The sequence below is a fragment of the Anopheles bellator genome, chromosome 2 (genome assembly GCF_943735745.2).
Source record: "Anopheles bellator chromosome 2, idAnoBellAS_SP24_06.2, whole genome shotgun sequence".
Lineage (NCBI taxonomy): Eukaryota > Metazoa > Arthropoda > Insecta > Diptera > Culicidae > Anopheles > Anopheles bellator.
In genome coordinates this window covers 23,696,005-23,710,207 of record NC_071286.1, presented here as the reverse complement: position 1 = coordinate 23,710,207, position 14,203 = coordinate 23,696,005, and the positions used below count along the sequence as shown (strand labels likewise).

Genomic DNA, 14,203 nt, shown 5'->3' with positions numbered 1-14,203 from the left:
CAAAGGAATCAACGAAGTGGTAACTCTAAAAAAATAGTCCAAATGAACGTAGGGGACTAAATTGTTGCTGCATACCATTTAGGTTATGCTATATTTCTAAGTATTTATTTTTCGAATTAAAATCCACTCCACTGTTGTGAAGGTGTTGAATATCATAGTTTGTCACCTAGCAACAGAGGCTCTCAGCTTTTTGCGACGTCAACTGGGGTCAAAAAAGGAAGCAGTGCGTATGGTACAGGAGAGAAATGGACCGAACCGGTCTGCGTGTTTTACGTCTTTTCTCGAGGAAGCCCAACTCTCTCTCTTCCGTAGAATAATGGTGGCCACGTGTTTGAGATGTATGTGTATGTCTGTAGAACAATAAACAGCACGCCAGTTGGTGAATCCGCAGTAATCAAAACTCGCGTCGACATCGTCATTGACTCACATCATAAACGCTTACGAACGCACAACCAAAGTGTGGCCACTGTACGCATTCGTGTATCGCAACCCGTTCCCTGCGAAAAATATGTGCAAATAATAATGGGGTACAATGCCTGGACTGGTGAATTCCGCACAACTCACGCACACACAACCGTTCAAGCCCACAAAACACACACGCACTCACGTCGATGCTGACAAAAGCGGTAATCTATCAAGGTAGTGTGGAGCCGCCAGACGGCCTCAAACGACCTCCACGGAACGCGGTGTGTGAAATCGAGATGCCCAATTAACCCTGGATCCACGTCCCGTCCATCTTGTCAATCGTTGCTTGGCTTGTTGGCATTTCTATCACTTAATTTTGCAAGAAAAATGCTTCTGCTTGGTACACAATTGTAACCGGAACATTGATATTCCCTTCCCGATAGCTACCTACCTGTTGTCTGTTGTTGGAAAAGGCGTGTTGCCGGTGTTGCTTCACGGGACCGTGGTGTTCGGCTCCACAATCGTCTCAACGGATAGAAACCAATAGAAAGCCAATAAATGCAATGTAAGCTGCGCGGCTATCGAATGTTACAAGAAATGTAGCATTTTCGAGAATGTTTGAGAACGATTCGGATGCCGGTTCGAGAGGATTCCGCCGGTCCGGGCGATAGTGTTGGTCAAACCACAGCGAGGATGATTCCTTTTTTACGATTTTCAAACGGTTTCAGAAACTGCGTAGACTTTAACAAATGCGGAACTGAAAACTGCAACTGATGCTACTGCAAGAACGAGTGCGTTCAAGCCACTGCAGCGCAAAATCCGCCTCCGAAGCGTACGGACACGCGTTCACGAATGGCGTACGCGTACCGGGTTTGAGAAGGGAAGAAGAAAAAAGATGGAAGTGGCGAATGGATGAACAACGCGTATGGTTGGCAGGTTGAGATGGCCGGCTCCCTGAGTTTCTGCCGGCCATGTGTCGTATCATTGCGATACCCTTTCCTATGCTGCGAACACTGCTGATCGTGTGAATGTGCCCGTGTTTTATTTTGCAACGCTTGGACATGACTTAATGAGCATACACCGGTGAAAATAATCATTTTTAAATCTGTCTGGTTCACGGCTTGGTCGATCGACTTGGTTGGATTTTTATTTCCGCGCTTGATAAATGTCGCCGCTGCGATTTTACATAAACCAATCGCACTAACAGTAATGTTCAAATTACGCGCCATCATATTCGATCGGTCAAGCTGATTGAACAGCTGCTCACCGTTTCTGCTTCGGTAATCCTTTGCCTACGTGACTTTTAAGAAGTGTGCCTATAGGCCGGCTTTCCTTTAGTTTTGCCGTCTAACCGATGGATTCGAAACGCTTGATGTTTCTATTTTTAATCCACCAAGGGAGAAACATTAGAACACGTGGAGCGTAGATAAAGGGAGCTTATCTGAGAATTTTCTAAAGTAATTTAGATTAAACACTGTAAGTGGGTCAGCAGATATGATTAATCTAAATCAGTTGCCCGTGCAACACAAACAATATAGACGGCACGATAACAACAATGAATCAGTTGTAACACTATTTCACCTACATTTGATTTCAAACGTTCAGCATCAGTACGTTGTCCACTGTAATTGTCGAGATATTTGCGGTTTTCATTCATAAACCGTCACCATTGCAAATTGTGGCTGTATCTGTGTGCGAGAGCTTGTGTACTTTGGTATACTTTCGACAGACAATTGGGAAGAAAAATAATATGTGGGTTTAACGACAGAATGTAGTTAGGCCAGTGAGACGAAACAAAGATCTCGATGATGATGATTTTTTTTCTTCAAATTTTGTTTTCTTAACATGTTTTATTTTCACTCAAAATACGCTCACAGAAAGGGGAGCTTCCGTCGCGAGGGATCTATACCCATCTATCATTTGCTGCAAAATGGATACAACTGAAAACGTCTTTCATCACCGAGAAAAAAAATTATTTTAGAGGACATTGAGCTTTGTGTCCAACTGGACCAAGGTACGCCCAGCTCACTCCTCGCGTTCCTCGTACTGGATATAAGATGATTGAAGGTACTCACGTAGAATGTGTAAGACCATAGGAGTTTATCACCACCATATATCGATTATCTGTTTCGGTGCACTGCAATTAAACATTACAAGAAAACAATATACAACAGTTCGGACTGTTTCCCACTGTTCGGAAAACGAAGTTAGAAAAAAAAACATTTGTCGTTTCGTTTTCTTTGGAATTCGTAGTAAACTTTGTAGTTTGTAGCTTTTATTACTTGCACATTTTTTAATGCAACTCAAAGAATGTCATCCTGACATTGGTAGCGTTTCTGGTAAGCATTAATGTCTCATTTTTCTCGCTCTTAAGTTGTTCTTTCAAAATTTCCTATCAATCACTCATCGCCGCGATCGTGCCCTCTCTACAAAACCCGTAATTGGTCCACTGTCTTCTTACGCGCGTTGCCCTTGCTTACGTGCTATGTGCTCTCATATCGTTTGCCGAAGAAAGGTAAATAACCCAAAAATGCTAGCCTTTGTAACACGATTGCATACATAAATTTAAAGGAAAATAAAACGAACAAAAACTAGAACATTACCCAACAATTCAAAAATGTTCAGAATCACAAGTGTACACATAAAGCAAAATAATAATAAAAAACATAAGTAAACCATTACTCTATTATTTGTAAACTCTTCCAACAGATGTCAACGAGCTATATTAAAGCACCGACTAAATCTATTTAAGGGGTGTCAATATGCGCACCCATACAACCCGGCACCTTCCTATATCTCGACAGAAGAAAGTAAGAAAGTTGATCAGGAGCGTTTTATAATTTGATGAACCCTATTGCTAGTACCAGCACCGATACCGATCAAATGGTGTGCTTTTATGTAATTCGTAATTGGTGTAATATAGTTATTACAATAATAGAACATCACCCGGTGTTTTGCTTTCTGTTAACAGTTTTTGGCTTCACTCAATCTCACAGAATAGCTTATCCTTTACCCCTTTCTCGTACAATATCGGTCTCTGTCCGTAACACAGGGTAACACGAGGTTTCATTGCTTACGCATTCATCCCGACTTCAGCTTTGCGGCGACGTACGGATTTCGATTTCATCAAACAGTCCCACATAATTTAACTGCAAACGAAACATATTCGAGCAAACTTGCATAAAACAAAGTGAAAAATGATGTCAACATACGCATCAAAATAACTTACTCCAGAGAGACGGAAAGCCAATCCGATTATTGCATTTCACTTAAAAAGAAAACAAAAACCATACTACTGCAACTTCTGCCAAAGCATCATCCGCAAAGAAATCCTCAGCAGGAGGCATAAATAACTAAACCCTTCCCCGAAACCGCCTAATGCTAATCACATTCTGGTATATGTTTACTGCCTGCTGCCTTTCTATGTTTCAAACCATTCACTTCGCAGCGAAAGCGAAGCGATAGCAATGGAATTATTCAATTGTCAACCTTCACCGTGAATCTTTACGTGCGCACCGCTCCCGAAGGATGGGAAATACACTGCCATTGCCCTTGAGCGGCCCGAGATCAAATCATATCCACTTCTAGTCGTGCTATCGGAATGATAGAAAGCGAAAACGATGTTGCCTGTCTCATTTCACCCCCTCACTGTGCTCACTGACACCATTCATGGCCACTACTCCAACTCCGTCAACAGAATCATCATCCGGGCGGCCGTCTACTGTTCCGTTGTTACGGGAACTGCGCGAACCACCTGCACGAGCGGCCAACTTTTTCATATATTTTATCTTTAGTTTACGCCGACCGAACGACATTCCGCCGCCTGATTTTTCAACAGCCCCCGAACCTTCCTCCGTTGATCCTCCGTGTCGTCCCTTGCGATGATGGTGGTGGTGATGATGGTGCGATTTGGCACTTGATGTCGTTAGTGACCCACTACTGTCAACGTTTCGACTGTAATCATCAGTCTCGAGGGTCGCCTCAGATTTTCCACCGTTGCCCACTGCTAGAAGTGGAACTACTTCCTCGCTACTTCTATTCGAATCAACTGATTCCGACTGATGAGAGCCAAAGGTGGGAACGGAGTAAGAGCTGGCCAATCCAGATGTCGTCGATCCATCGTTTATACCACCACCAGAGTAAAAAGATTGGTAATGGGAAAACGATTCGGTTCGCGGTACACCGGTAGTACCTTCAGGTGGCACCATGCTGTCTGTTTCGTCGTCCCCATTGGTGTAATCGTTCAAAGAACTTTGGTATTTACCTGCAAGATGTAAACACAAAACAAAAACATCAATGATAAATGAAGCATTTTACCGTCTACAAGATTATTCCAGTATAAATAGAAAATATACAAGATGCAGAAATATGTGAATCTGTCATAAGATTTTCCCCCGCTCCAACTCAGTTTACGAATGTAATTTACCTTCGGGACCAAAAAATCCGTTTGCCTTCATCTGGCTAGCCTTGTGGCGACGGTCTTTCTTGCTGCCGATTTCCAATCGCTCCAAAACGGGTACTGTAATTGCATTATCCAAACCGTTGATCAGCGGCGTACCAGCAGCATCTGGTTGTTTGCTCCCACCGTGCTGATGTTGCTTCCGTTTAGAGGGTCCCGTGCCAACATCGCCACCTTTGCCAGTATTTTCACTATTCCGTCGAGTTGAAGAAGTCGTGAACCCTTTGGAATAAGCTTTGCGCTTTGACGTAAAACTATCACTCTTCTGCGAGGACAATGGTACACCGGAACGATCCGATGGAGTCTCTTCATCCACCAGTGCATCCTCACTGCTGTCGCCGTCCCGATAGCCGTCGTTATCCTCGAACGATACACTTTTTTGTGGGCGCGTGGCAATGTTTCCATCGGAGGCCCCGACCGCAATCGGCACAGTATCGTTCGATGTCGACTCCGACACTGTAACTTCGATGGCTGAGTCACGATCCGCATGATTGGCCCCAAAGGAATCGCTACGCGAAACGGTTCCTAAACGATCCTCTTCGGCGACGTCCATCACTTCCGCCGAATGTTCCTTTAGGAAAAAACCACATTAAGATTCTCGATCTGCAGTTCTTTTTATCGATTTGTTGGCATTTATACACATACCTTCGGAGGTTTTTGTTTCGGTTCGTCAACCGTAACGGCAGGTACCGGCGGTGGTGGTATTGGATTGCCTTGCAGCACAATCTCTGGCCCTCCACCATATAAGCCGTGGAAGAAGTGCCACAGATTTGCATTGATTTGCGCATAGTCGGAGAATGGCCGCACGCTGCGCAGTGGCACACTGTTGTCACCCTGGATTGCGATCGTTCGGTTGTTAATAGGTCCAGGATCGTCCGTCGTTAGCCCACGAGCAAACAGTTGCCATTGCCGGAACCATGCCATAGAAATAGCGTAGATTGTAGTCGGTGTATCATTGAACTATAAAAAAGACCGAGAATTAGTTGAATCTCAAAGGCAGCTGGAGTGAAAAATCGATGCCAAAAATACCTGAAACTCGTCGTTGTACGCAGTGAATGTTTCAAGCTCGTGGCGTTGACGTCGCGACAGTAGTTCGGCCGCCTTCTTGCAGATGTGGCACGGAAAGATATGATTACAGACGGGGCCACCGCCAAACTTTTTGTACAGAAAGTCCCATAGCGTTTGTGGGAATGGCACGACCAGCTTGGAGAAATGCGACGCTTTGTTTGGCGGAAACGCACCGTGCGGACAGAGTAGTGTCCAGTTGTCGATTGGTCCCGGTTCGGCAAAAGTATTGAAACTACAAAATGGCAACAACGAAAGGATTTTATAGTTGATACTAGACAAACTAATAAAGATGAAAATAATCTACACACAGACCCCTAATTGGTTCATAAGCAACTATTATCTTACCGATGCAGCCAGTTACGCGACACGTAGAACCGTATGTCCGATGCTTGTTCCTCCATGGTGAGAATATTGCTTGCCTGGGCCCGTACCGTGACCATCTTGGCGTTGTTTTTGCGATAAAACAGTACATATGCCTCGCAACTTTGCACGTACTCAGGCGTAACTTGCGTCACGAGCTGATCATCAAACTCGAACCACTTTCCGGTGGGGTCATGTTTCGCGAAGCTCGTGTAATGTCCACCACCCACCGTACCATGGTGGCAAATCACTGCGCACAGATCGTACGACGTTACTTCTGACCGACAGTCCTTGTGCAAATACGGTCGCATATCGAGCCCGTAAAGCGGAAAGTGCACAGCGCTCGAGATCTTCGAGCTGTACGACAGATCGTGCCGGAACCGCTTCAAGTGCACACACAGCATCTCAGGCAGGGCGAGCACACGCGAATACTTGACACCATTTCGCAGCTTGTTGCATCGTTCGCAGCTGTACATATTGTCCCCCTTCAGTTCGTCGGCACTGAAAAACGCCGCCATACAGTCGTGCAGCGTGACAGCTGGACCCCAGAACCACGACCGCACCCAGCTCCAAAATGGCGAGTTCCAGAACCACCACAACCAAGTATCGCCATTCACAGAATAGACCGCATCGGAACATGTAATCCCTCCTACACCGCCACTGCTGCTGCCACTGCTAGCGACGGAACTAGCCGCACTGCTGGAGGGTCCTGCCGATGAAGCGCTACTTCCTGCAACCGAAGCTCCGGAAGCGGTAGAAGGGGACATACTTTGTGTTTGGTGTAGAACGGCCAAGTGATCCTTACCCGGGATGGGTAATGAAAGGTCTTGGAATGTTTCCTCACGTGTCGAAACTCGATCACACGTCAAACACTGCACTGAAGACAAAAGTTTGCCATCGAATATGTCGCTTATAATGGACCGCTGCGACGACTTCTCCTTCGGTGGGCTGGTGCCAGTACCCGTGTCTGATGGATCCCCGCCACCGCCGCCACCACCACCACCATTGCTGGCACCTACACCACCGGAAGAAATGGTGCTACCCGTGGTGGCAGATAAAACGCTACTCGCCCCAGATCGGCTGCTTCCGACCGGCGATTGCTGTCGGGGAGAGGTGGTGCTTCGAACACGAGTACCGCTAGCTGCTGTCCTTCGATTAGTTGGCGGGCTTGGTGTGCGGGAGGAAAGCGTTCGAAATCGATTACCAATCGATTGACCGTTGGGCGGTACACCGGGCGACAGTTGATCATCGGAAAGACTAGACCGTTCAGAAACACCACTGTCGCACGTTTCGTACTCTCCCTCCGACTGCGAAGGCGATGGCGATGAACACGGCGACGGATGACCGTCCGAAGCGTCATCATCGTCATCGTCTGGTCGAGTCGTAAGAACATCCGGCGGTGGTGGCGCCATCACTTCCTTCAGTTCTTCGTGAAGCTGATCCATGAAGCAACGTAGAAACTCCTGTGTATCGTGCTGTTGATAGCCGCGGAACATCGGATGTACGATGCGAATTCCACACAAAATGCTCCCAGGCACAACGTAGCGTCGATTTTTGCACCACATTTCGCGGATCAGCTTGTGGTACTGCTTCGCGAGCCCAGGCTTGGTACCGCTCGTGTTACTACCACCTCCACCAAGAAGATCGGTCTCAAGAATAGATCCGCAGTCGAGAAAAAAGCCGGTAAGCGGAGGACTGTTGCTGAGTGCCTGGAGTGCCGCATTCATGTAGCACGTGTTGGCAATGTTCTGAAGCCCCACCAAGCCGTTCCACTTTCCTTGCCGCTCGAAATCGTCGTCCTCGCCACTGCTATCGCAGGAATCACCCCCCATTCCAGCCCCATCAAAGGTGGCCGCTGTAACCAGCTTGTCGGCGTGCACGATCAACTTGTCAGTGTTCGCAGCCGACGATGAGTAGCGGCTGGTTTCGCTAGAATCGTTGCTTACGATCGACGTGCGGCGGTAGTGGTAATGCTGCTGCGGCTGTTGTAACAGCTGCTGCTGGTGTTGATAGTTTGTGAAAAACTGTTCCGATTCGCACAGATAGCACCAAACCCTTTGTGATGATAAGTTCATGTGGATACAGTGTGAGCGGTTCGCTTGAAAGTGTATCGTGCTGTGATCTTTGCACTGCTCGGAGCACCCTATGTGCAGGCAGCTCTTCTGTAAACATATCCAAAGGTTCGGCCCGTTCGCCTCACAATCCGTGCACGGTTCGTCCTGCAAAAACGGAACGAGATAGAAATAAATGAGACTACAAAACAAACAACAGAAGGACTTGTCAATACGAAACGCCGTTTTTCAGTGCCTCCGAATAAGGTATACGGATAGATATTCTGTAAAGTCCATAGTGTCACACTTCGAAAAGGAAGGAAAAAACTTATCGTTACATAGCTGTGCAGAAAGGTGAAACAAAAGAACTCAAGTCAGACAAAAACGATGCTTTTGAATCACAAGTGCATTGGACTGTCGAAGGGAATGAATCGGCAAATAAACTTTGACAACAAACTTAATTTTTCATTGACATTTTAATTCTGCATACTTTCCTCTATTCTTATGACTCAAGAGGTCCGAACAGCACTAAATGTACTTCAGAAACGCTTTTAACGAATAGTAAATATAGCGACTACATGTAATTAAAGTCTGCCTTTCTTCCGATTGAAAGTTGAATCTTCTTGCACCTTCTTTGTCATATGAAGCGAATTACTAGCAAAGGGAGTAACTGAGCTTGGACTTATACGCAAGGTGGTGCACAGGGATGAATGTGCGACCTTAGCTTTACCTTCTTCAGCTTGCAGAGCTCCGACAACGAAAGCTGCACGACGTTTTGCAGGTGAGTGCACTTCATGGCTGAAAGGTTTAGCGCCTTGCAGCAGGCTGCGGGTCAGCCGAGAGGAAGGTGTCTGCGAATGCTCTTCCGAGGCTACAATGAGCTGGACGTAGTAGGTGCAATCGCAATCGCAAGCCGCACGTCCAACGAGTTTCTTATGTAATGTTGGTGCCACTAATGTTGCTTCTGCAGACTGCCTACCGCCTCCGTCGGTGGTGGCGGCGGTGGTCCGGCCGACTTACGAAACATAATTTAACACCAACGACGACAAGAACCGTACTGCCAGTCCCCTGAGGAAGGTGGAGACACGTGGATGGGTTACTCTCGACTGTTTCTACTAGTTTCTCCAGCTTCCATCGAATGGTGTCAACTCCTGGCAAACGCGACAGCTAATTGGAAATGTTCGACGCAAATGCAACACTGCTCGTTCGTTCTCTCGCAGTTCAGCACTAGGGTAAGGGTTGCGTGCGATGGATAGGCAGAGTTTAATTTCACTTGTCGCTCAATTATTTTGATCGATTTCAATCACGCACATCCCACACTGGAGAAAAATCCGCAGCGCAAATCATTCACAGCCTATACAATCATCAACAAATCATCTTCGCCAGCTGACTACGGAATGTGACGTTTGGGTGATGTTTATGAAAATTATGATGACGATGACGACAAAAAAATGCACCACTAAGAACGCAAGTCACACAGGAACGCGGTGCCGGAGGATCACCGGAACTTCTTCAAGGGGCAACGAATGCTGCCGTACCAAAAATGTCCTTCCAGCAATCGTATCCTACTCTCTGCGTCGTTGCGCAAACATCACAAACCTCGAGCGGTAAGCTAACTTTCTTTGGAATGCACTCTCACGTTGCCTCTTCATGCAAAGATGTTAGACTTTCGGTACGTGTTCACACCTATAGGCTGCACACGCGCCAAAGCACCTCGTTGAATTGCGGACCAAAAGTACGGAATGAGCCCAGGACTCGGGTCGGAATCGAAGCTGACCGTGCGAAATTTATAAATTTATGACGAGGACGAAATGGTCGATTTTTCGTCTTCTGCATCACTCCGTTTGTCAAATGTCCGCACTGACAGGTGTCAGCTGGGGATGAATGTTCTTCTTCTTTTTCTTTGTAAGGTTCATTCGTGGCCATTTGAAAATCAATCATGTTAACGTTAAAACAATCATGATACTGAGGCGTTTTTCCTTTTTTCCTGTTCCTGTTTTGTTTTTACTTATCACTACCAGGATTCTTTTTTATTTTTACTGCACCTAAACAGCAATTGCTATTATTTTCTAATTTATTTTCAGGTGTTTGCAGTGTACGCCAGTGTTGCCAGTCGTAATGTTGATCTTTTATGAGCTGACAGCGACGAGCGTCGAGCGAGAGGGACGAATGGTCGTGTAAACAGTGCAGCAACAGTGCAAAGTAAGCCCGTGCCAGAGCAGAGTAGCATTAAAAACAAAGAAAACTGCGTAAAAGAGTTACGGAGTGCGAAAAAATCAGTTTTAGAGTGTTTCTAGCGTGCCAGAGCGATCAAAAACATTGCTGGTCGACATTTTAAAGGTGTATACTACAATAACTCAACAGTACAATGCTCGATCTCGAAGTGATTCCGGAGCGTTCGCTCGGTTCGACAACCGAGAATTGGGAGTTTATTCTCGGTAAGCCTTTCTTTCTTCGGAAGTACGAGCCAACCCAAAGCCTTGTTTATCGTACGAGACCCCGATGATGGGTACTTTGTCATTAGTCATCCAAGGATTGGAAAACAACATGTGTGATGAAATTATAATCGTTGGCGAGTCATGTGCGCCAAGGTGTGAAAAAAGTGATTAAAGTGCATGGTTGCTGTAACGAAGGACGACAGTATCTAACGACTTAAGTAATGTGCTCCTTTTTTGGAAAGCAGGAGCGCCAAACAACTCAATTTTTTTTGTTTAGCAGTGACCTTGGAAAAGGGAACGAATGCTTCACGTAATACGACTCTACGAATTTCGAAGACAACATTGGCATTGAACGATTCGCAATTGCGTGAAAGGAATCTTCGTTATCCATTTCGCATCTTCGTCGCTGCTACTCCGAATAACACGATTCCTTTTGTTGTGTGTTGTTTCTTGGCGATTGCTAGTGTGTGGGTGCTTTTTATTAAGCTCTTTGCTATGGTGTGCGTTTGCATCCAGTGTAGTTGAGTTCGCCCAGCATTGCATAGTAGCATGGGCGAAAAAGCATCAACATCGAGCACAGATGGTTGGGCTTGATGGTGTGCGTTGCACTGCGCGCAACTGCTTTGTTGTTTGGAGTCGCACGAGCACCAACGCAAAGAATCAGCTGACGGTTTGTTGAGATTGCGTGATGATTGCAAGGAAAATAAACACACTTGCAACGCGAGTAGTTTTTCGCGTTACTTCCGAAATTTGTTGACATATGATTAGAATCCTTTTTTGTTCAATTAAATATCTTGTCTTTGTACGAAAACATGCGATGCGTTGGAATTTTGATATAAAATGCTTTGTGTTGTTACTTTATTTTTGTTATTCATGTACAAATTAATTTCCTCTCAGGTATGCATTTCTCGCAAGCAGTGGCCATTATACAATCTCAAGTAGGAATTATTAAGGGTGTACAAGTACTTTACTCGGATACGGTAAGAAAGCACGCCCCGTTATTGCAGCGCTGCAATGAGTCACACAGAGTCACCCTTAACCTTACTTCCATTCGCAGAATCCGCTGTGTGTCGATATAATCATCAACCTGCCACAGGACGGCATCCGTCTTATCTTTGACCCGGTACAGCAGCGGTTGAAAACGATCGAAGTTTTCAACATGAAGTTGGTGAAGCTCAAGTACTGCTCGCTGCCCTTCAACTCGCCCGAGGTTGTGCCATCGATCGAAGAGATCGAACACTCGTTCGGTGCTACCCACCCTGGCGTGTATGATGCAGCAAAGCAGCTCTTTGCGCTGCACTTCCGTGGCCTAAGTTTCTACTTCCCGGTCGACAGTAAACTGCAACCAGGTTACGCCCACGGTCTTGGCTCGTTACACTTTCCCAGTGGTGCTTCGCCGATCGTTTCTAAAATGGCCATCTACTCGGGCGTTAGTGTCATCGACAGTCGTCCACCACCACTGCCCTTGTCCTGCTACCAACAGCAACTCTATCTAGAGGCGGCCACTGTGCTGCGAAACGCGCACGGTACGCGTGGCCTCCGGTTGCAGCTTTACACCGAGGGTTCGCTGCGTGCCCTCGAACCCCGAAAACAGTGTATGACGCGCGAAATCATGTTCGGGGACAGCTGCCAGGATGTTGCCAGCAGTCTCGGAGCACCGTCAAGGTAAAGAGAAGAAATATTACATACGGTTTCTGTTTCTTACTCCGTTTTAAACTGTTTTAGGGTGTTCTTCAAAAGCGAGGACAAAATGAAAATTCATTCACCGAGCGCCCACCGCCGCGTACAGTCAAAACGAAGCGATTTCTTTTTCAACTATTTCACGCTCGGTATCGACGTACTGTTCGATGCTCGTACACACAAGGCGAAGAAAATCATTCTGCACACCAACTACCCGGGACACTACAACTTTAACATGTATCATCGTTGCGAGTTTCAGTTACAACTTGCTGCCGACAAGTATGTAAAAAACTCTCTTCATATTGAGCGCGGGACACTGGAATAGGAGTTTGGTGGATAAACTGTCGCTATTTTTAGGGTAACCGAAGATGCGCCGCTCGATGCACCAGTGACGATAACAGCGTACTCAAAGTGGGATACAATCGCATCACGATTGGCTCCGGCCGAGCGGCCCGTTGTGCTGCATCGTGTCGGTTCAACCAACACGGCCAACGTTTTTGGTTCGACATTCAGCTATGGCTATCAGGACATCATTTTCGAAGTAATGCCTAACAACTTCATCGCCTCAGTTACGCTGTACTTTCCACCGACCCCCTTTCATGTGGTAGACTGGAAGTCTGCTAGCTCCGGTGGTAACAGCAGTAACGTAGGAAGTAGCAACCGGAATGTGGCACTATTGCAGGAGGCTAACAAACAAAGCAACATTCGCATAACAGCATGACCATCTAGAAACAGTGACCGCAGCTCATTGGTTTAGAGATCTTCGGTCTCCATTAAGCGTGGTCACCAACTAAGTCCACCGTTTTAGCGACCCCTCAAAAACATCGAAATCGGTTTTTGGCAGTGCTTAGAAGTGATCTGTTTTCCAAACAGCAACAGCATCAGCAATTTTCCGTTGAAATGTTCAGCCGGTACACAAAACTAATCGATCTGCCATTGGCGGGCAAAAGAGTTAAACACACTGTCAGTAACTGTATTTACGTTCATCCGTCATCCTTATCCTGCAGGCGACTCTACTCCTCCATGCCTGCACAGTTTTTGCTGTTGAAGATCATCCTGTAGAAACGATGTTCTATTTGTGTTTTTCTGTGTATCTTTATGTTAACTTTCTCCCTATCTTCTTTTTCTTATATTAATAATCGAATGCTAATGGTTAAGAAAGATTTTTTAAGTGTTACATCGCTTGCGGTACTTCTTTATGAATTACACCAGGCACGGGCTGAGATGGGTGACGTTGTGAACGGATTCTAGTTGATTAATTTCAATTTATCGGATAGCTTTAAGAGTGAAACAGCATAAACAAATATACAAAAAACACACGAAACGACAAAAAAACACACAAAAACTTGAAAAAATCTAAGTTATAGACAACATGGAAGAAAGGAAACGTAAACAAAAACAAACGGAATCAACTATGCAACCAAAAATGTACGTAAAAACATGTGTAAAAAGTTTCTAATGTAAAGTGAAAAAAGCATCTACACAACAATCGGTATGTTGTCGGGCTCCTGAACCGTTCAAGTTCTCAGCAGCGAGGTCTCAGGGCGTTTCCACCGGTTTCGGGGTGCGAGACGTGTTATGCGCTGACCACAAGTAAAACTAACACAAAACCAACACCGAAACGGAAAAAAGCGATAAATGTGATTTAAAATATCTTTTTATTTCCCCACTGGTAGGAAGATACCATAAAAATACGAAAAAATTAATAAAAGCAAAAAATAAGTTTATCATTTATAAGGACA

The 14,203-nt window shown here is 45.8% G+C and overlaps 2 protein-coding genes across 3 annotated transcripts; one reads left to right on the top strand and one right to left on the bottom strand.

Annotated features, from left to right (window-relative positions):
* Nucleotides 1-2,748: 2,748 nt before the first annotated feature.
* On the bottom strand, nucleotides 2,749-9,139 carry LOC131212796 (ubiquitin carboxyl-terminal hydrolase 20). Its single transcript, XM_058206819.1, has 6 exons — nucleotides 9,074-9,139; nucleotides 6,278-8,511; nucleotides 5,894-6,164; nucleotides 5,510-5,824; nucleotides 4,832-5,435; nucleotides 2,749-4,669 (listed from the first exon to the last, which is right to left on the bottom strand). Exons 1-6 carry the CDS (start codon nucleotides 9,137-9,139, stop codon nucleotides 4,038-4,040), a joined length of 4,122 nt encoding a protein of 1,373 aa, XP_058062802.1. The 3' UTR covers nucleotides 2,749-4,037.
* A 1,442-nt stretch (nucleotides 9,140-10,581) lies between these two features.
* On the top strand, nucleotides 10,582-14,185 carry LOC131208575 (PHAF1 protein CG7083). Of its 2 annotated transcripts, none has more exons than XM_058201367.1 (5): nucleotides 10,582-10,781; nucleotides 11,679-11,761; nucleotides 11,839-12,446; nucleotides 12,507-12,740; nucleotides 12,819-14,185. In XM_058201367.1, the coding sequence occupies exons 1-5, from the start codon at nucleotides 10,712-10,714 to the stop codon at nucleotides 13,180-13,182; spliced, it is 1,359 nt and encodes a 452-aa protein (XP_058057350.1). In that variant the 5' UTR covers nucleotides 10,582-10,711; the 3' UTR covers nucleotides 13,183-14,185. The 2 variants fall into 2 exon arrangements, with proteins under 2 accessions (XP_058057350.1, XP_058057351.1); XM_058201368.1 differs by lacking the exon at nucleotides 10,582-10,781 and adding an exon at nucleotides 10,887-10,934.
* Nucleotides 14,186-14,203: the final 18 nt, after the last annotated feature.

Coding starts and splice junctions, on each gene's coding strand:
- LOC131212796 (XM_058206819.1), bottom strand. CDS start 9,139: ATGAAGTGCACTCACCTGCAAAACGTCGTGCAGCTTTCGTTGTCGGAG. Junction 5,825..5,893: donor CGTACAACGACGAGTTTCAG/GTATTTTTGGCA, acceptor TCTTTTTTATAG/TTCAATGATACACCGACTAC. Junction 5,436..5,509: donor CGAAACAAAAACCTCCGAAG/GTATGTGTATAA, acceptor TTTTTCCTAAAG/GAACATTCGGCGGAAGTGAT.
- LOC131208575 (XM_058201367.1), top strand. CDS start 10,712: ATGCTCGATCTCGAAGTGATTCCGGAGCGTTCGCTCGGTTCGACAACC. Junction 12,447..12,506: donor AGTCTCGGAGCACCGTCAAG/GTAAAGAGAAGA, acceptor AAACTGTTTTAG/GGTGTTCTTCAAAAGCGAGG. Junction 12,741..12,818: donor TTACAACTTGCTGCCGACAA/GTATGTAAAAAA, acceptor CGCTATTTTTAG/GGTAACCGAAGATGCGCCGC.